At 46.9% G+C, this 21,902-nt stretch overlaps 1 protein-coding gene across 2 annotated transcripts; it reads left to right on the forward strand.

Annotated features, from left to right (window-relative positions):
* The first annotated feature begins 12,783 nt into the window (after positions 1-12,783).
* Positions 12,784-20,951, forward strand: LOC125550884 (transcriptional corepressor SEUSS). 2 transcript variants are annotated; one of them, XM_048713993.2, is made up of 10 exons: positions 12,784-13,237; positions 13,596-14,835; positions 14,945-15,064; positions 15,263-15,311; positions 15,389-15,603; positions 15,741-15,809; positions 15,925-16,019; positions 17,420-17,513; positions 17,636-17,705; positions 19,450-20,951. In XM_048713993.2, exons 2-10 carry the CDS (start codon positions 13,735-13,737, stop codon positions 20,430-20,432), a joined length of 2,796 nt encoding a protein of 931 aa, XP_048569950.1. In that variant the 5' UTR covers positions 12,784-13,237; positions 13,596-13,734; the 3' UTR covers positions 20,433-20,951. The 2 variants fall into 2 exon arrangements, with proteins under 2 accessions (XP_048569950.1, XP_048569951.1); XM_048713994.2 differs by having other exon boundaries at positions 12,784-13,184.
* The last annotated feature ends 951 nt before the right edge of the window (positions 20,952-21,902 follow it).

Below are 21,902 nucleotides of genomic sequence, written 5' to 3' on the forward strand. Positions count from 1 at the left end.
AGGCAAGGTAAAATATGTGGAGCTGCAGCAAGCGACTAGCATATATGGTGGCTAACTTATTCACAAAAGAGAGCGAGAAGAGGAGGCAAAGCGCGAGCGAGAAACTAGAGAACAACCTGCGCAAACATTACTCCAACACCGTGTCCACTTCCCTGACTCCGCCGAGAAGAGGCCATCACGGTAACACACTCAGTTGATTCATTTTAATTAAGTTAAGGTTCAAGTTATCTACAACTGGACATTAACAAATTCCCATCTGCCCATAACCGCGGGCACGGCTTTCGAAAGTTCAAATCCCTGCAGGGGAGTCCCAACTTAGCCCATGACAAGCTCTCACGGTCAACGAAGGAATAGACCTCCTCCCAAGACGTTCCGATCAGACTCGGTATCTCGGTTCTTCAAGACACTTCGACAGGTTAAAACAAGACCAGCAACACCGCCCGAATGTGCCAACAAATCCCGATAGGAGCTGCACATATCTCTTTCTCAGGGCACACTCAGATTGTCCTAGGTACGGGTAGGCCAGCCCAGAGTTGCCCCTGGTGGCCACCGGCAGCTGACAGGTGGACCAACACTCAGAGGAGCACTGGCCCGGGGGGTTAAAATAAGATGACCCTCGGGCTCCGGAAACCCAAGGTAAAAAGAGGCTAGGTGGCAAATGGTAAAACCAAGGTTGGGCATTGCTGGAAAAGCTTTAATCAAGGCGAACTATCAAGGGGTTCCCATTATAACCCAACCGCGTAAGGAATGCAAAATCTGGGAACATAACACCGATATGACGGAAACTAGGGCGGCAAGAGTGGAACAAAACACTAGGCGAGAGGCCGAGCCTTCCACCCTTCACCAAGTATATAGATGCATTAAGATAACATGGCAATATAATGATATCCCAACAAGTAAATAAATGATCCAACAAGGAACGACCTCCAATCTTCACCTGCAACTAGCAACGCTATAAGAGGGGCTGAGCAAAGCGGTAACATAGCCAATCAACGGTTTGCTAGGACATGGTGGGTTAGAGGTTTGACATGGCAATTTGGGAGGCTTGAAAGCAAGTGGTAGGCATCGTAGCATTGACATAGCAAAAGAGCGAGCAATCTAGCATAGCAAAGATAGTAGTGATTTCGAGGGTATGATCATCTTGCCTGCACAGTTGTCAGAGTTGACTGGATCTTCGAAAGCAAACTCAACGGGCTCCTTGTTAGCGAACTCGTCTCCCGGCTCTACCCACACAAGACAAACAAGCAACAAGGACACAATCAACCACGTGCAAGGATCAAACAATATGATGCTATGATGAGATGCTATGCGGGATGCGATGCGGGATGCATATGCAAGATATGACAGGGAATGCATGAACCTGGCCTCAACTTGGAAATCCAAGTGTGCCACTGGAAAGATGAGATGAAATCGCTTGAAAACGATATAAAGAACGCCAGAATCGGAGTTACGGTTTGGAAATGGCAAGCGATTCAAATATGACACCGGTCTGCGATTTACAGCAAGTAGCCATCTAAATGCAACGAGAAGAACATGCTACAGCACCCAAACATGACAAAGTAAAACATGACATGGATGCATTCATGATGCTTAACAAAATTCTAGCACTGAGCTACAACCAATTCATCCATTAACAGGTTCAAACAAGCATGGCAAAAATGCATATGACAAACAGATCTCAGACTTAGTGAAATTAACACTTGTCTGGAATTTCAGATCAGGTAGCACTCTTCGGAGCAACAAAACTACATGCTACAGGACCTTAACATGGCAAAGTAAAGCATGGCATGGAGCTACTCAAAGAGCTTAACAAAAGTCCCTTAGTGACCCTGAGCCAAAAGGGATCAGAAAATACAATTGCAAGCATGTGAACATAGCAAAAACATAATCAGTTTTCAGACTTAGTGAAAACTGGCACATGCTGAAACATAACTCAAGTAGGCATGTTTACGAGCTCGAAGCACTCACTACGGATCAAGTCATGAAAAGCTAAGCATACATCCATCAAGAAAACACAAAATGCAAGCTAGACATGGCAAGAACAATAGCATAGCATGCACGGATCAACTACAACATCATCGACAAAATTGCAAACAAGTTGACAATCTGCCCAGATTCACAAAGTAGCAAAAGTAGAGCTCGAATGACTCAAGCTAGGGTGCTCCATAATTACAAACAAAGACATGGATGGATAGAGCACTACAAGATTAACAAAACATCCTTACTGATCATCCTCAAAAGAGGCACGGATCACTAGGAAACAACATGAACATATGGCAATATGAGATAACAGATCAAGGACTTAGTGGAAATGCTAAGTCCCTGAAATCAGAATTAACAAGTGCACCACTTTGCAAGCTTGTGCTAGTCACCACACACATCACAAAAATATATGGGTTGCACCTCTGGAAAGATGACAAAACCTTAACAAAACATATGTAGGACTCATGGGCATAGCATGCGCACAATAATCATGGCAAAAATGACAAAAGGCTAAATGGAGCAGCAGATCTGACAATAATCTCAAGTAGCCCTCTTCTAACAGCATTTCGGGCATCAAGATGAGCTCAAATGAAAATGATGCAATGAGATGAAATGATGTACTCTCTGAGATGAACATTTTGATATGCTATATGCCCAAAACGGAGTTACGGATGTGGAGATACAAGGCTATGAACAGGAGCACTTGGGCTAGGAAAAACCGGGGACTTAGTGAAAAAAAACCACCTCTCTCAGATCTAGGGTTGGCACGGAATCCGAGGCACGGTCGGGGCACTGTTCACGACGGAGCGGGACGTCGTCGGACTTGTCGGGGCGGCGCGGAGGGACGCGGGCGCCGGTGAGGGGCGGTGGCGGCGCGGCGTCGCAGGGCCCATGGTGGCCAGATCTTGCGGCCGCGGAGGCGCGCGTCGCCGGCGGGCGGCAGAGCGGCATCGGAGGCACCGGGCGGCGGGCGGAGGCGAGGTCCGGCGGCTCCCGGCGCGGTGGCGTGGTGGAGAAGCAACGGCGGCGGGGCGCGGCAGGTGGCGGCGGGCAGAAGCGGGCCGCGGGGGCCGGATCTGGGCTCCCCGGGCCTCGGGCGGCGGCGGGTTGGCGGCGGTGACGTGGCAGGCGGCGGTTGGCGGCGGTGACGATGTCCGGCGCGGTCCGGACAATGTTCGGCGCGCGGAGGGGATTTTTAGGGTTAGGAAGAGAGGGGATCCGCGAAATTTTCGGGAGGGCCTTTAAATAGGGGTAGAGGGAGCTAGGAGAGTCCAAATGAGGTGCGGTTTTCGGTCACGCGATCGTGATCGAACGATCTAGATGATGGAGAAGGCTTAGGTGGGTTTTGGGCCAAATTGGAGGGGTGTTGGGCTGCAACACACACGAGGCCTTTTCGGTCCCTCGGTTAACCGTTGAAGTATCAAACGAAGTCCAAATGGTACGAAACTTGACAGGCAGTCTACCGGTAGTAAACCAAGGCCGCTTGACAAGCCTCGGTCCAATCCAGAAATGTTTAATCCCCACACACGAAAGAAAGGTAGAAATGACCACCGGAGGAGAACGAAGCGCCGGAAAGCAAAACGGACAACGGGGAAAATGCTCGAACGCATGAGATGAACACGTATGCAAATGCAATGCACATGATGACATGATATGAGATGCATGACATCGATAACAACACACGGAGACAAAGACCCGAACCCGAGAAAATAAAATAACTTAACGCCGGAAACGGCAAGAGTTGGAGTACAAATTGGGAAAGTTACATCCGGGGTGTTACATAGGTCAATTTGTCTCACCACCCCGGAGGGAAAAAGGATCAAGTACGTATCTAGGCATGCGCCAAGAAGTAGCCAAGTAAATACCCTCACGGGAGTTGTTCAGGAGGAAGTGCTTGTAGTAAAGGATTACCCGGATGTTTTCCCAGAGGAATTACCAGGCATGCCACCGGATCGAGACATCGAGTTTTTGATAGAGCTATTGCTAGGCACAGGGCCAATATCCAAGAGACCTTATCGGATGCCCGCGAATGATCTGGAGGAGATTAAGAAAAGGAGTTATTGAAGAAATGTTACATTCGACGGAGTTCATCACCATGGGGAGCCCCAGTGCTTTTGGTTGAGAAGAAGGATAAGTCCCTAAGAATGGTTGTTGATTATCGAGCCTTGAATGAAGTGACGATCAAGAACAAGTACCCATTGCCGATGATCAATGATCTGTTTGACCAGCTGCAAGGAGCCAAGGTGTTTTCGAAGGTCGATCTGCGATCAGGATACCATCAGTTGAAGATACGAGAGAAGGATATACCAAAGACAGCATTCACCACACGGTACGGGTTATATGAATATACGGTCATGTCGTTTGGACTGACTAACACCCCTGCCTACTTCATGAGCATGATGAACACAATATTCATGGAATATTTGGATAAGTTTGTTGTGGTGTTCATTGATGATATAATGGTATATTCAAAGAACGAGGAGGAGCACGAAGAGCATTTGCGATTGGTTCTCGAGAAACTCAGGGAACATCAGTTGTATGCCAAGTTCAGCAAATGTGAGTTTTGGTTGAAGGAAGTCGGATTCCTTGGACATGTTATATCAGGAGAAGGTATAGCAGTAGAACCCACCAAGATTCAGTCAGTCACTGAATGGTTGGCACCCACTTCAGTTAGTGAGATCCGCAGTTTTCTTGGACTCGCAGGATATTATCGGAGATTCATTGAGAATTTTTCCAAGATTGCAAAGCCAATGACGGAGTTATTGAAGAAGGATACCAAGTTTAAATGGACGGAAGATTGTGAGGAAAGTTTCCAGGGGCTGAAGAAACGTTTGACTACAGCCCCAGTGCTGACACTGTCAGATATACGTAAGGATTTCCAAGTGTATTGCGACGCCTCTCGCCTAGGACTTGGAAGTGTGCTTATGCAGGACGGAAGAGTTGTCTCATATGCCTCACGACAACTGAAACCTCACGAGTTGAATTACGCTACGCATGATTTGGAGCTAGCAGCCGTAGTGCATGCGTTGAAGACCTGGAGGCATTACCTTATTGGAAACCATTGTGATGTGTACACGGATCATAAGAGTTTGAAGTACATTTTCACACAGAAGGAACTGAACCTTAGGCGGAGGAGATGGTTGGAGCTCATAAAGGATTATGACATGAAGCTTCACTATCATCCAGGAAAGGCCAATGCCGTAGCAGACGCTTTGAGCCGGAAGAGTTATGCTAATACCCTAGAGAGCACGGGATTGCCGAAGGAGTTAGCAGAGGATCTCCGGGAACTTCGATTGGAGATTGTTCCTAGAGGTTTTGTTGCAACAATGGAGGTTCAGTCTACATTGTTGGGAAAGATTCGAGAATCTCAGAAGGATGACAAAGAGATTGCCGAGATAAAAGAGAGAATGAGCGAAGGAAAGGCCAAAGGTTTTCGTGAGGATGAGCACGACACCTTATGGTTTGAGGACCGAGTTTATGTGCCCAATAACACAGAGATCAGGAAGTTAATACTTCAGGAGGCTCATGACTCACCATACTCGATACACCCCGGAAACACCAAGATGTATTTGGATTTGAAGGAACGTTTCTGGTGGACAGGGATGAAGAAGGATATCGCCGAGTATGTAGCCGTATGTGATGTATGCCAGAGAGTGAAGGCAGCGCATCAAAAGCCAGCAGGATTGTTACAGCCTATGCCGATACCCGAATGGAAGTGGGATAAACTTGACATGGACTTTATCACCGGATTACCCAGGACCAAATCAGGATATGATTCTATATGGGTAGTAGTTGACCGCTTGACCAAAGTGGCACACTTTATCCCGGTAAAAAACAACTTATACTAGTGCAAAGTTGGCCAAGATATATATGACCAGGATCGTATGTCTGCATGGAGTTCCGAGGACCATCGTATCAGATAGAGGGACACAGTTTACCTCAAAGTTTTGGCATCAGCTACACCAGACTTTGGGAAAGAGATTGGAGTTCAGTACAGCATTCCACCCGCAGACCGATGGACAGACCGAGAGAGTCAATCAGATTCTGGAGGATATGTTGAGAGCCTGTGCGCTAGATTATGGATCTAGTTGGGATGACAATTTGCCTTACGCAGAATTCTCATACAACAATAGTTACCAAGTCAGTTTGAAGATGGCACCGTTCGAAGCCCTGTATGGACGAAGGTGCAGAACCCCATTGATGTGGGATGAAGTTGGAGACCGACAGTTGTTTGGACCAGACTTGATCAACGAGTCTGAGGAGAAAGTTAAACTGATTCGAGATAGACTGAAGATAGCTCAGTCCAGACAGAAGAGTTATGCAGATTCGAAATGCAAGGAGGTAACCTATGAAATTGGAGATAGAGCATATCTGCGAGTATCACCTTTGCGAGGAGTGAAATGTTTTAGAGTTAAGGGAAAGTTAGCCCCGAGATGTGTAGGACCGTATCGTGTTTTGGAACGGATGGGAGAAGTTGCCTACAAGTTGGAGTTACCTGAAGGACTGTCAGGAGTTCACGATGTGTTTCACGTTTCCCAGTTGAGGAAGTGCCATACTGAGATGGCCGATATACCGCTAAGAGATACCGTACCCTTGGAGGCGATTCAGTTGGACAATGATTTGACTTATGATGAGAAGCCAGTCAAGATTTTGGAGTTTGCCAGTCGAGTCACCCGCAGCAAGGTTATCAAGTTTTGCAAAGTTCAGCGGAGCCACCATACCGAGGACGAAGCCACCTGGGAACGAGAGGATGATCTTCGCAAAGAACACCCACACCTATTTTCTAGCCAACCCGAATCTTGAAGGCGAGATTCATCTTAAGGGGGGTAGGTTTCTAACATCCCAAATTTTCAATTTGGAATGTTATACATAGATCATTCTTGCATATCATATTTTATTGCATTTCGCCTCGCGATCCTCGAAATCCTAAGAAACTCAGGACCCTCGGAGAGAGTTGGGGATTTCCCCGGTTTTCAAATTTGATTTTATCAAATTTTGGAACGAGGATTTTTGGTTTTAATTATTTTTCTCTCCGAAAATATTTCATATTAAAGTATATGAGAGGAGATAATATGACTTCTCCAAAATAAATGAAATATAGGAGGAAAAATATTAAAATCAAATATTTGTTTTATTTGGATTTTATTGCAATTTTATTTGCATTAGAAAAATTGCACGTTTTCAAAGTTGCATTTTAGGGCCAAGAAAATGTTCATCTCGTTATAAATATTTTATTTAGACGGTGAAAAATTTGTTTTGGCATTTTTAGATTTTTATTTTATTTTCTAAAATTTCTTTTGTTTCGGCGGAATTATTTAAAAAAAAGCGTTGCGCAGTGGCTAACTAGGCCGAAGCCCAGCCGCCAGCCCGCCTCCCTCGCGACGTCGTCTCCCTCCAGGAGACCGGCACCACGTCGCGCCGCCTTGGACCAGGAGTCCGGCCAGGACTCCGCCTCCGCCGCCCTTGCCCCCTCCCCAAGCCACCCCCTCTTAAATACCCAGCCCCCCCACCGCCACCACCACTCGCCACCGCCGCCCGCAGCCCCGCCCGTGCCTCGCCGCCCGCTGCCGCGCCTCGCCGCCGCTGTCGCGCCGCCCCGCCCCGCCTCGCCGCTGCCTTGCCCCGCCGCATCTTGCCAGACCGACGAGGTAGCCGTTGCCGCCGGGTTTTTTAAGAAAAACAGATCCGTTTTTTTAAGAAAACCCTAGTTTGTTTTTTTTATCGCCATTTTTCCCGGTTTTTCTTTTTAGTGGACGTTCGTCCGTACGTTCGTTTTAACGAACGATTTTCGCCAGTTAGTTACAGACAATGAACTCTCGTTCGTTAGCCTGTTTGTCAGTTTTCTTTTATCGAATTTTTCCGCGATTATTTCTGATCGCGATTTCTGATCTGATTTTCGTTTTTGTTTTTCTTTTCGCTCGTTTGTCGGAATCAGGCGATTCAAGCGCCTAGATCTTCGTCTCGAGACCCTCTTTCTGTTTAACCAACTTGAACAAGCTTTTGCTACTGTAAAATTAGACCTAGGTCCAGATTAGTAAATGGGTCTTGTTTCTTTCGCCGTTTGAGTTTTGTTGCTCCGTTTGATTTGATTTTTTTTGCTAACTGGAGTTCTTAAGTTGAACTTTCTAGTAGATCTTCTTATTCGAGATTTATCCGTGCTTCTTTGCTTGATTGCTTATGTATGCTATTGTTTGTTTGTGATAGAATTCCCGGAGTGCGAAGCGTGTTATTTGGAGTCCCTAGGTTTCACGGATCGTCAGCAAGGCAAGTAACACTTTGATCATATCCCTTTATCACCCAGTTTTTATGCATTAGCTCCAATCCTCAAACATTGCATGGTTAGGATGTCATTAACATGTGGGTTGGGAAGTAGTTGATGAGGTAGAACCTATTGCCCTGTTATATTCAAACCTTGGGAGTTACTCATACGAATTGCTTATACTGCTATGCTATGCTCGTAGACGTGGTTTGGGTGAGTGAAATCCATGACAGATGTGAGATTGTTAATTAATGGTTCAACTTAAGGTGGCAACTTGAATACACATCTGGGTGGATTGAGGCACCTCGAGTACCCAGTGTTGCCTGTATTTTTGGAAATCCCGGGGTTCCGTGTGATTTTCCTATGGACCGCCACCCAGGCTCAAAGGGAACTGAGATGATTCATGCTAGAAACTTCTGTGTGCAGCCACAAGCTATTATGGGCTCTAGCATAGTTGAGTAAGTTACGTGAAGCTCTTGAAGAGGTGGATCAGCAGGTAGTGGGTTGTAGGTTTGGTATGGTCTGCCCGGAGTAGAGAGTTAATGTTTCTGAAAGACTGTGTCTCGGTCATCCGTTTCTCAAACATCATGTAGTGCGAGAAATCCAACGGAGGAAATCGAGTCTTGCGGGGAAAAGTGTGCAAACCTCTGCAGAGTGTACAAACTAATCATGGTTAGTCGTGTCCCCGGTTATGGACAATCTTGAGTATCTAGTACTTGGAGTATCTTAAGTATCTCATCACTTTTAACTTAATACTGTTGGGTTGATAATTACTTTAATTTGGGATTGAGTTGGAGTAACCTTCTCAATGATGTTTCAACTACCATGATAGTTAAATTAAAAATCTATTCCTTTGTTGTAGGAAAAAATTGGCTTTTCGCAAAAACTATAACCATAGAGCTTTCCACCAGCCAAATATGCATGTAGTGATAGCATTATTCTGTTCTTGCTCTACTATGCTACTTTGCCAGCACATTCCATGTGCTGACCCGTTTTCGGGCTGCAACGTATTATGTTGCAGACTTTTCAGACGAGGAGTAAGGTTCGTTAGGTCGTTGCCGTGCAACTCAGCTATGTCGTTGGAGTTGATGGACTCACTTTATCTTCCAAGCCTTCCGCCGTTATCGTATCAGATGGCCTTAAGCCATATTTATTGTAATAAGTTCTCTTTGGAGACATTTCGATGTAATAAGTGTGTGATTGCTACTCTGTTATAAATCCTCGAGTACTATGTGTGTCAGCATTACCGATTCAGGGATGACACTGAAGCACAGAGACTTGACCTTTTGAGGTCGGGTCGCTACAGAAAGTCATGGAGTAGTACCAGCAGAGGCAGAAGAGGAGGCGGGAAGAAGTCGAGGCCAATCGATTAGAAGCAGAGGCAGCAACAGAGGTGGGAGGCGGCACTCGTCCTGCGAGCAGGTGGGTGGCGGCGGCCAGAGGAAGCGCGCCGATGGAGGAAGCGCACCAGCCAGAGGAAGCGCACCGGCGGGAGCTCGGGCGTGACTCCTGTACGCCGTCTTTTCAATGGGTGGCATTACCTGTGCTGCACAGAGGAGAGATGGAGGCCGGCGCCGGCATAGGAGATGGAGGTCGGTGGTGGGGGGCTCCGGCGAGGTGGCGGAGGCCGTACACGTTATGCAGAGGTGATGCAGGTGAGCGGCGGCGGCGCAGGTAGGCAGAGGCGGCGCAGGTGGGCGGTGGCGCTTCTCCTGCGAGCTGGGCCGGCGGTAGCGCGCGAGGCCTGACGGCGGCTCCGCTTGGGGAAGCTTTCGACGGTGCCGATAGGGAAGAAGAAAGGTGGAGGCGGGGTGATTTGCACGAGAATTATATCCCTGAGGGGTTTTTTGCAAAAAAGAAAGTTGAACTACGGCTGGACAACTTTTTCCGGACGAAGGGAGTATTTTATATGATTTTTGGGACTAACCTATTAACCTAGAGCCCAGTGCCAGTTTTTGGTTTTTCCTTGTTTTAGAGTATCACAGAAAAGAAAAATCAAACGGAGTCTGATTGACTTGAAACTTCACGAAACTTATTTTTGGACCAGACGAAGCCCACATAGTATCGGAGATGGACCAGGAGAGTCCTGGGCTGCCCACAAGGGTGGGGGGCGTGCCCACCCCCTGGGCCCGCCCCCTGCCTCGTGGACAGCCCGAAGATCGACCGACGTACTTCTTCCTTCTATATATACCCATATACCCTAAAACCATCGGAGAGCAGGATAGATCGGGAGTTCCGCCGCCAGAAGCCTCCGTAGCCACCGAAAATCAATCTAGACCCATTCCGGCACCCTATCGCAGGGGGAATCCCTCTCCAGTGGCCATCTTCATCATCCTGGCGCTCTCCATGACGAGGAGGGAGTAGTTCTCCCTCGGGGTTGAGGGTATGTACCAGTAGCTATGTGTTTGATCTCTCTCTCTCTCGTGTTCTTGAGGTGATACGATCTTGATGTATCGCGAGCTTTGCTATTATAGCTGGATCTTATGATGTTTCTCCCCCTCTACTCTCTTATAATGGATTGAGTTTTCCCTTTGAAGTTATCTTATCGGATTGAGTCTTTAAGGATTTAAGAACACTTGATGTATGTCTTGCATGGGATGCCCGTGGTGACAATGGGGTATTTCCATTGATCCACTTGATGTATGTTTTGGTGATCAACTTGCGGGTTCCACCCATGAACCTATGCATAGGGGTTGGCACACGTTTTCGTCTTAACTCTCCGGTAGAAACTTTGAGGCACTCTTTGAAATTCTTTGTGTTGGTTGAATAGATGAATCTGAGATTGTGTGATGCATATCGTATAATCATACCCATGGATACTTGAGGTGACATTGGAGTATCTAGACATTAGGGTTTTGGTTGATTTGTGTCTTAAGGTGTTATTCTAGTATGAACTCTATGATAGATGAACGGAAAGAATAGCTTCGTGTTATTTTACTACAGACTCTTGAATAGATCGACCAGAAAGGATAACTTTGAGGTGGTTTCGTACCCTACCATAATCTCTTCGTTTGTTCTCAGCTATTAGTGACTTTGGAGTGACTCTTTGTTGCATGTTGAGAGATAGTTATATGATCCAATTATGTTATTATTGTTGAGAGAACTTGCACTAGTGAAAGTATGAACCCTAGGCCTTGTTTCAACACACTGCAATACCGTTTGTGCTCACTTTTATCATTAGTTACCTTGCTGTTTTTATATTTCTAGATTACAAAAACCTATATCTACCATCCATATTGCACTTGTATCACCATCTCTTCGCCAAACTAGTGCACCTATACAATTTATCATTGTATTGGGTGTGTTGGGGACACAAGAGACTCTTTGTTATTTGGTTGCAGGCTTGCTTGAGAGAGACTATCTTCATCCTACGCCTCCCACGGATTGATAAACCTTAGGTCATTCGCTTGAGGGAAATTTGCTACTGTCCTACAAACCTCTGCACTTGGAGGCCCAACAACGTCTACAAGAACAAGGTTGTATAGTAGACATCACCCCCGTGCACCAAGGACCGCCGGGCCACCTGTGAACGCCGCCGGACTACGTCGACCTTGTCAGTAACGACGACGACACCATCGGCTACTGAAGACGGCGACGGCCACGGCATGGACATGCGCAACAGGAGCGCGCGGGCAGCCTTTTGTTTTTATGTTAATTATGGAACTGGGCCGTTTAAGTGGACCGTCAAACTGGGCCGTTTTGTGGCCGTGACCCCTAAATATGTTTTAAGTTTTTTAACTGCGTTTATTTACTTTTTAGGCATTTTATTTAACTTTTTTTGTTTTTTATCCACATCCACCTCGGACATGATTTGGGGTGCGGCCGCGCGTTGAACGCACCCACGACCCAACGGACAAACACGGACATGAGGAACATATTGCCGCCCTAAAGAGACAAAATCCGGTCAAACCAGACGTCCGTTTGGGATCGTGCGGTGGAGTAGGCCTAATTTCAGGAATACATCACATAAGACATCCATCTTTTCCACAACGAAAAGTTGAGCGAAAGATAAACTTCACGTGTTCCATCAGTCTGTCCCTTTTAACTCATCAATATTTTTTCTTACATGAATGACAACTAATTGTAAAAACCTCTGCATTGTTTAGATGCTTTTATTTACTAGACTAGACTAGAAAAAAGTCGACCTATAGTATACTAAAGAAAGTCTGACTCGGAGTTTACTAAAGCTCCACCTGCGTTTTCATCGCAACGTGCGTGACAAGAGGAGGATATCCCTGGGCGGTGCCACACCGTTGGCCATGGCATGGGCACGGAGCACGCGCTCCATTGACTTCTTTTAACCTCAGCAGCGCATCACACAACCAAAACCGAAAACAAAACACCCGAGCAGAAAGAAAAACACCATCCTAATCAGACCCAGCTCCACCGCACCCACCCACCTACCCTCTCACCACCCCGCGGGCCCCCCGCGGGGCTGGCCCTACGCTTCGGCGACCGGAGCATGGAATCCTCGAGGTCGCGCCCCCCGGATCTTAATCAAATCGAATGGGAATTTTGACGTCCGCAAGGACAAAGCCTCAGAATTTTCTGCTTCCGCCTCCCTTCTCTCTCCCTCTCTCCTGTTTCGTCTCGCTTTCTCTCTCCTCCTCGCTCCGCCTCCCCTCCTCCCTCCCTCCTCCAGTCCACAGACCCAAATCCCGTCGCTCGCACACAGGGACGAGAGGGAAAGATTTTTTTAACGAACTGAATTTTTTTATCCCGCTGTTATCTCCCTCCGAGCGGCAGCGCAGCGGGGAAGCCTAAACCCTAGCCGGAGCGGAGCTTATCCGGCGCGGCGGCGGCGGTGGTGGTAGTGCTGCTCCTCGCGGCAGTGCGCGGCCGACGGCGCGTCCCTGCGGGCCTCGCCGCGCGATTTGGCGCGGGTTCGAGCTCTGGATCGCCGGATTCGGGGCGGACTGGATTTTGCTGGCTGGTTGCGCCGGTGAGCGGCGTCGGGTTCCGGCGTGTTTCGCTCCGTGGGTTTTCGGTGACGAGGTCGCTGTTGATGCTGCTGCTCCTTAATTGTTTTCTCATTTTGCGTGTTTGCGCTCGGGATGCTGCGATCTAGTCGGGGAGTTGGGGTTGCTTAATTCTGCTCGTGTCTGGTGCCTTGCTCGTTTTTTTTTGTGTGTGTTGGGTGGGGGGGGGGGGGGGGGGAGTTGGATTTGGTGCTGTTTTCTTTGCTTTAGTCGTGGCGGATTTGAGGAGTACAAGTTTGCTTTGGATGCTCGTTTATGTTCTTTCTATGGTTGATTTTGGGTGGTGTGGATTGGTGCTCAGTAGATTTGTGCTGGAGATACCACTCTAGATCCAATGCTTGTGTCCTAAAGCTGTAGTCTCTGGTTGTTTTCAGGGTTTGCTGCCTTGTTCCTGCCCAATTTTGGCGGATCTTGCGGCCGTTCCGTGCTGAAAGGATGGCGAGGTGAGTGGTGACGCGCTCGATCTTGGGAGTAGTTTCTGCTGAGTTCCTAGCTCTCCCATTGCCTGCAACGATGGTATCGTCAGGGCCGCCGAACCCAATGGGGCCTGGGCAGCCAGTAGGCGGTGCCTCACTTCTCCGGACAAGTTCTAGCCTGCTCAGTGGTGGCCAACAGGGAATGGGTGGGGGTGGCGGCATGCTTCAGTCGCAGTCCCCGTTCTCATCTCTCGTCTCCCCAAGGTCTCAGTTTGGTGGAAATGGCTTGCTGGGAGCAACCTCTAATGTCTCCTCCCTGCTTAATCGGTCATCGTTTGGAAATGGGAGCCCTGTTCCAAGTCCAGGACAAATGCCAAACGGTGGGCTTCCGATGAATACCCTTCAGCAGAGAGGGGGCCTTGATGGCGCTGGTGATTTTACTGGCACTGGAGGATCCGATCCTATGTCGTTTCCATCCTCCTCCTCGCAGGTTAGTTTGGGCAATCACCTAGGTTCAGATATCCTGCAGCAGCAGCAGATGGATGTGCGGGATTTGCAGCACCAGCAAGAGCAACAACATCAACAACATCAACTGCCGATGTCTTACAACCAGCAGCAGTTGCCGTCACAGCAGTCGCAGCCGCAGGCTGCAGTGAAGTTGGAGAATGGTGGCAGCATTGGTGGAGTCAAATTAGAACAGCAGATGGGGCTGCCTGACCAGAATGGCCCAGCCCAGATGATCCGCAATGCTGGAAATGTAAAATTTGAGTCGCAGCAGTTGCAAGGGTTGAGGGGTTTGGGTGCAGTCAAGATGGAGCAGTCGAGTTCCGACCCATCAGCATTCTTGCAGCAACAGCAGCAACAACAGCAGCACCATCACCACTTGTTGCAACTCACGAAGCAGAACCCTCAAGCTGCTGCGGCTGCCCAACTGAACCTCTTGCAACAGCAGCGTCTTTTGCATATGCAGCAGCAGCATCAGCAGCAACACCAACAGATTCTAAAGAATCTGCCTTTACAGAGAAACCAATTACAACAGCAACAGCAGCAGCAGCAACAACAGCAGCAGCAGCAGCAGCAGTTACTTCGTCAACAGAGTCTAAACATGAGAGCCCCAGGAAAGCTGGCTCCTTATGAGCCAGGTACCTGTGCAAAAAGATTGACCCATTACATGTATCATCAACAGAACAGACCACAGGTAAAAGATTTTGTTTGTCTGTTTGTTTGTTTCGAACAAGTAATTTTGTGCTCCAAGCAAAAGGCATGTACTTACAACTTAGGGTATTTACCCATTCCTTTTGATGCAGGATAACAATATAGAGTACTGGAGAAACTTTGTCAATGAGTATTTTGCTCCAACTGCTAAAAAGAGGTGGTGTGTGTCTCTCTATGGAAGTGGTCGTCAAACTACTGGAGTTTTCCCTCAGGTGGTGTCTTGCTCCGACTGCTAAAAAGAATATGCATCTCTTTCTCTTCTGTTCTCCTATATTTGATTTATGCAAGTAAATTCAGTTCTATTAGTTAGTCATAGCCTTAGAGAATTTGGAGTAACACATAGGTGTTTTGAGTATAATTTGCCTTTTAAATTCTTATTTATAACTTTCCTTATTTGTTTGCACCTCCAGGATGTCTGGCACTGCGAAATATGCAATCGAAAGCCTGGCCGGGGCTTTGGTAAGCATCATTTAATTTTGTGCATCCTCCTCTCTTACTCGTGTTTCTGGTTTGATCTTATGTTCTTATCTTTACAGAGACAACAGTAGAGGTCTTACCGCGACTATGCCAAATCAAATATGCGAGTGGTACATTGGAAGAACTATTGTATATTGATATGCCACGCGAATCCCAGAATGCATCTGGACAGATTATTTTGGATTATGCAAAAGCAATCCAGGAAAGTGTCTTTGATCAATTGCGCGTGGTACGTGAGGGGCATCTAAGGATAGTTTTTAATCCAGACCTCAAGGTACTGTTATTCAATTTTGTACGTTGTTCTTCTTCCTGTCATTATATCGGTTCTTCTTATGATACTATTCTTGAATAAGTGGTGTCTTTTGGACTAACATATATTGCACAATCCTGTACCATTTCCTTCGATTGAAGATTGCATCTTGGGAGTTTTGTGCTAGGCGTCATGAGGAACTGATTCCGCGGAGATCAATAATACCTCAGGTATGATTTTTTTTATCGCTAGACATATTTTTACTCACAGGTCATGGATCTTGTTATTTATATTCAATTTGGATTGAACATCTGCTATATTTTTGCACTGTGGTGTTTAATTCAGGTTAGTCAGCTTGGCACGGTTGTACAAAAATACCAGGCTGCTGCTCAAAGTTCAACGAGTTTAACGACCCAGGACATGCAGAATAATTGCAACTCGTAAGGAGATCGGCTCTGATGTGCTTAATATTTTTCATCTGAAGTTCTTTCCTGAATTCAAATTTACATATTCTCTTGTCATTTGGTTTAGCCAAACTGATGCTGGTGCTATCTATTATATTTTCGTTAATGGTTTGTCCACTTCTTTTCTTCATGTATACGTGTCTGTTCTGTTAAAATTTATTATCTGCCTTCCCTGTAAAGGAGCCATTTGTTCGGTGGAGCTAGTTTCCACAGTGAGTTGTTTTAGATGCATTGGACGTCATGGCAAGGTGAGAGCCAAGATAATGCGGACCTTAGTCCAAAACAAGATAATGTGGGTAGGGTAAAGGTCTGAAGACGGGCAAAGGCACTTGGTTTCAACAATCCCGCGGCATTGCTTGTCCCTGACGTTGAAGAGTGTCTCAGAGGCCTATTAACACCCATGCTATGCACGGACTGGGGGTACCTCTTTACTTTTTAGCCCATAACACAAGATGTATACATGTGGTAGCTCCTCTTGAGCCATTCAGTATTTTTGACTGCCATAGTTGACTTGGTTTTTATCATATCACCCTTTATGATCAAACCAAACCAACTGGATTTACTGTTTTAAGCAAAACAGGATGAAAAGGCTAGTGCTGTGTGCCAGCTTGTCTCAGGTCCTAAGGGCTTATAGAAGTTGTCAAATAAGTTCCTCTTGCCAAATAGGCACATGACTAGTTAAGTGTGCCCGGTGAGCTTTGCAAAAGTAAAGGAGTTGGTAATTCATCTCAGTCTTGGCGATGAGCACCCATGATCCAAGTGTTTGAAAGGGAGGACGACTACTGCAAACCTACATGCTATAGCTAGGTGCTACAATAACCCTTATCATGTGCACACGGGCTTCATCTGGCTAAAAATCGCATATTTTAGGAACCAAATAATTGATCATTATGATTATTTTCTATATTAGATATTTTTATTTTCATTTGTCAAGAATTTTTTTCTAAATATGTGCATTCTCTTGCTTGATGCGATGGAGGGGTTACCCAGGGTTTAAACCATGACCACCACCACAGCTCAATGATGAGATCTCAAGCACCTGGGCCTGTCTGACACAGCAGCAATAAATCAGGCCATAATGTAGAAAACTAGAAACACCACGTTAGAGATTATAATGATTTGTTTATATATTAGATATTTCCTTTTAGTTAGTTGCTATCCTTTTAGTTTCCTACTGAATATTACCTTTCACCAACTCCCATCAATTTTCATTGTACTTTTCAAGTTCATGCTATATAACAGGACACTTGTTCAGTTGTTCTTACTTTCCTTGCTGACTGTTTCTTTGAGTAACTATTACCTTTCACCAACTCCATCAATTTTCATTGTACTTTTCAAGTTCATGCTATATACTTATTGCAATCTTGTACAATTAGGTTTGTTGCATGTGCGCGCCAACTGGCTAAAGCCTTGGAGGTGCCTTTGGTAAATGATTTAGGATATACAAAAAGATATGTCCGCTGCCTTCAGGTACACTCTAATCTGATATAGTTTCCATTCATGTGTTATATTTTCTAAATTGTTTCATAAGTATGCACTTTTTTCTGACCATAAGCTCCTATTTTTTTCATGCAAAACGTTGATACTCTCAGATTGCGGAGGTGGTAAACTGCATGAAAGATCTGATTGACTATAGCAGGCAGACTGGATCTGGACCAATCAGTATGACATCTTAATCATTTTACTTTGTTGATTTATCACATCTCATATCATCAGGATGGCGCAAACTCCCGCATACCACTCTACACTCACAACACCGGAATTAGTGTTCTTTGGGCTCTATTTTTAATTACCATTATTTATTTAGTCAAGTTTCCTTGTGGTACATTTTCTACATGTGTAGGCATGCCTCTTAAATACTCCCTCCGTCTCAAAATGCAAGATCATTTTTGACACTAGTGTAAAAAATGAGTGTAAAAAATGATCTTACATTTTGGGACGGAGGGAGTACCTTAGGGTAGTTATAAGGTAGGTGAGCATTCGGTTTTGGTGAGAAATCACTGCAACTATCGTTTCATGCTGCCGTTATTCCATTCATCACTATAAAAGGCTACATTGGTATGCCTGGGAAAGAGTGGTGCCTGGCTTCAGCCTGTGATGTTGATTATTTTGCCTTGACCCATTAACTGGATTAGCCTGGGGTATAAGTGTTTGTTTGGTGACCTGGGCATGAAAGAGTACTGAGCGGTAACAAACATGGCGGGCTTTATGCCGATCACATCATTATATGTGCAGAAGAATTGTGGTTGGTAAGCCAGCTGCACAAAACCAAGCAATTAAGGAATGTATATGACAGTCATTAGGAGTTGAGATGTTAGGAAGTTAAGAGTCTTGCAGGGTACTAGCAGGTCCACCTAATTCATAGGGACCACCATGCTAGATATATATTATATACAGATAAGAGTTCGAGTTGGTTAGTCTATCCGCATGCATCCAGTTTTTGAGTTAAAGTCCAGTTTGGTTGATCAAGGAGTCTAGTACAGTCAAGGCTGTCTGACAAAGCGAGCTGGCATTGTGAATGTTGGATCAATCAGTAAGATAGCAAAACTTCTCAAGACTCGGAGCCTCTCTTCCATTTCAGGGATGAGAGATCGAGTGCTCTATCCCCTGTCTTTGGACCCTTTAACCTGCCCAATTAATCCACAATACCTACTGTAATGGCTCATAAACATCCTAATTGACCCATAACTCGCTGAGCATAACGAATAAAATATTCCCAACTACATCAACATGCGGCATGAAGAAATCCCAAATCTGCAGTGATAGGCATCAGTGGTGGGCCAGCCTCTTGGTGGCCGGATGGTCTCTCGTCGCAGCCTCTTGATGAGTGCTGGAGCTCGTATGCGGCAAAGGCAGGCCCTATAACGACAGAGCTTTGATGCGGTGGCGGCACACAGCTTGCTGCCATTGCTCATCTCTCCCATCTGCCTTTGTTAGGTCGGTATTAGCTCCCAGGCTGCAGCTGCCACACTCAAGGTGCTCAAACTCCTCAAGCACCTGAGCCAGGCTATCCAGGTCACCAGCCAAACACCTCCCACGCAGGTCCCATGGATGCTCTTTGCAAGGCATGACGTGGCCGGTGATTTCAAGTTTTCCAACCACTTCCGTAGGAAGGAAACTGTAATCACCTGATTACCATATAAACTATATAGTTAACATTGCATCTCCGGTAGGAAACAACTTCTAAATACTCCTAGACCATTGGTGCCTGCCCCTGATCCTCATGGGAATGGCTGGGGAACTGAGTTGCCTGGTTCCTGCTGATTTAGTTCCTAGTCACACAAAACACAGTAGCATGTTGGTATGCCATTCAGCAGCCTGTGATTTCTCGTCGTATTATGGCCTTCTATTTGCTAATTTATGTTTGTTTGGCCATATGTAACACTTGCTGTTATTTCTATTTCAGATAGCCTTCATAACTTTCCTCGGAGGAGTCCAGCAGGTATTAACCCTCTTCAACCACAGCAGCAACAGCCTGAAGAGCAGCAATCTGTTCCCCAGAGTTCAAACCAGAGTGGCCAAAATTCTGCTCCTATGGCTGGTGTGCAGGCTTCTGCCTCTGCCAATGCAGACGTGACATCAAATAGTTCTTTGACGTGTGCACCCTCTACATCTGCACCCTCGCCATCTGTTGTTGGGCTCCTCCAAGGTTCAGTGAATTCTAGACAAGATCATCCAATGGGCACCGTAAACGGTCTGTATAACAGTGGAGATGATGGCGTGATTCCCAAGGTGAACTCTACAAGTTCATTGCAGTCAAATCCGTCTCCCTCTTTCTCTTCCCAGGTGCCCACATCATCCAATAACAACATGATGCCCGCCCCTCAGAACACAAACCAACTCAGTTCCCCAGCAGTATCATCATCAAACTTGCCTCCAATGCAGCCACCTGCAACTCGGGCTCAGGAACCTGAGCCAAGTGATTCCCAAAGCTCGGTTCAGAGAATCTTGCAAGAGATGATGTCATCACAAATGAATGGTGTTGGCCATGGAGCGAATGACATGAAGAGACCAAACGGACTTGCCCCTGGTATTAATGGGGTTAACTGCTTAGTTGGTAATGCGGTCACAAATCACTCAGGAGTGGGAGGAATGGGATTTGGGGCCATGGGTGGATTTGGTTCAAATAGTGCAGCTAGTGGACTGAGAATGGCAATGGCAAACAATGCAATGGCAAACAGTGGGATGGCAATGAATGGCAGGATGGGGATGGGGATGCATCACAGTGCACATGACCTATCACAGTTGGGCCAGCAGCAGCAGCAGCAGAACCAGCACCAGCACCAGCAGCATCAGCAACAGCATGACATAGGAAATCAGCTGTTGGGTGGACTTAGAGCTGCAAATAGCTTCAATAATCTTCAGTATGACTGGAAACCCTCTCAATAGATTGATCGGAAATACAAGTTCAATATGATGATGGTGCAGCTGCCCTCACTGGGCTCATTGCTTATGGAGCGTCAATCGCTTGCTCTCTTGTGTCCAAGCATTGGTGCTTTTGCACCAAGGGTGCCATGGAAAGGAATCATAGGCGATGGCAAGCATCTCAGCTCGCGGCTGTATGTTGCAACAGTAGTTGGTTCCCTGTGTATTATGCAACTATGGTACTGGGCTACCTGCCTCGGTTATCTTACCGAAAGATAGAGTTAAAAGATTAGAATCTGCCTGCACTGGGCATGGTCGGTGTCAGTGTTTGGTGTTATTTCTCACCCGGAAAAGAAGTTTTCCCTCCTTTTTTTTCCTTAACGGATGACATCCGAACTGTAATTTATCACCGCCCTTGCTGTAGCAATCATATGTGCTGATATCTTCGCCTGAGAATTCTCTCGTTGTAGCCTTACTGTACTCTGTATAAGCTGTCATATTGACTCGTGGAAAAAGTATCAAGAATGTTTCTGTCGGGTAAAAGGTGCACTCTTCTATCCCAGATGTTTCTGTCAGTGATTTGTTCTTGAAATAAGTAGGCTCCACCATTTTAATTTGTTATGTCATAAGGTAGCTCGCTGAACACCTAGCGTGCTTTTCTGAATATTGTCTGGCGTGTTTGGCAGCACGGGATGTATAAGTTTTTTTCTTCTTGAATAGCGGGGCATAACGTGAACTCCAGTGCGCGACCTATCCTGTCCGGGTGGGATAGACGGGATAGAACGGATGAATAGTGTGGGCCAATGCGCGACCCCAAACGGACAAATGTTTGGATTTCGTCCGTTTTCAACCCATCATCGGTCTAAACTTGTGCCGAGTATGGGGTGAAATGGACATCACGCGGACGGGGTTGACGCACGCCCTTGTCCCCCCATGGCCCGCCTGTCGGGGACACTAGCAGTCCTTTTGCTTCCAACGCTTCCATCCTCTCTCCCCGCCCCACCCCGTCGCCGGCGCCGCCACTATTCTCCGGCTGCCTCCTCACTGTGCACCCCCCGGCACGCCCTTGCCCCCCCCCCCCGTGGCCCGTCTGTCGGGGACACTAGCAGTCCCTTCGCTTCCAACGCCTCCACCCTCTCTCCTCGCCCCACCCCGTTGCCGGCACCGCCACTATTCTCCGGCTGCCCCCTCACTGCGCACCCCCCGGTCGTCCATACCAAACCACATCTCGACATGGCTGCCACCACGCCTGCGCTTTCGCCGTAGTTTTGGCCGTTGATTGGAGGAGATTTGGCCGTCGCCGTAGTTTTGGCCGTCGATTGGAGGAGATTTGGCCGTCGCCGTCGTAGCCGGTGGAAGAGGGGATATGACCGCCGGTGATGTACCACGGCGGCCACGGCAGCTTCCGATGAGTGCTCCAGAGTAGCCAGTAGTCGGCCGCCAACCACCCTTGTTGCACCGAGGTGATCATCGCGGCCTCTTTGCCACCACGAC

The sequence above is a fragment of the Triticum urartu genome, chromosome 4A, assembly GCF_056163025.1.
Source record: "Triticum urartu cultivar PI428250 chromosome 4A, HENAU_Tu73, whole genome shotgun sequence".
Classification (NCBI taxonomy): Eukaryota; Viridiplantae; Streptophyta; class Magnoliopsida; order Poales; family Poaceae; genus Triticum; species Triticum urartu.

Bases quoted from the DNA above. Each gene is read 5' to 3' on its own strand.
- LOC125550884 (XM_048713993.2), top strand. From the start codon at position 13,735: ATGGTATCGTCAGGGCCGCCGAACCCAATGGGGCCTGGGCAGCCAGTA. The intron at 15,810-15,924 runs GTATGATTTTTT...TGTTTAATTCAG, and splicing joins GGAGATCAATAATACCTCAG to GTTAGTCAGCTTGGCACGGT. The intron at 16,020-17,419 runs GTAAGGAGATCG...TTGTACAATTAG, and splicing joins ATGCAGAATAATTGCAACTC to GTTTGTTGCATGTGCGCGCC.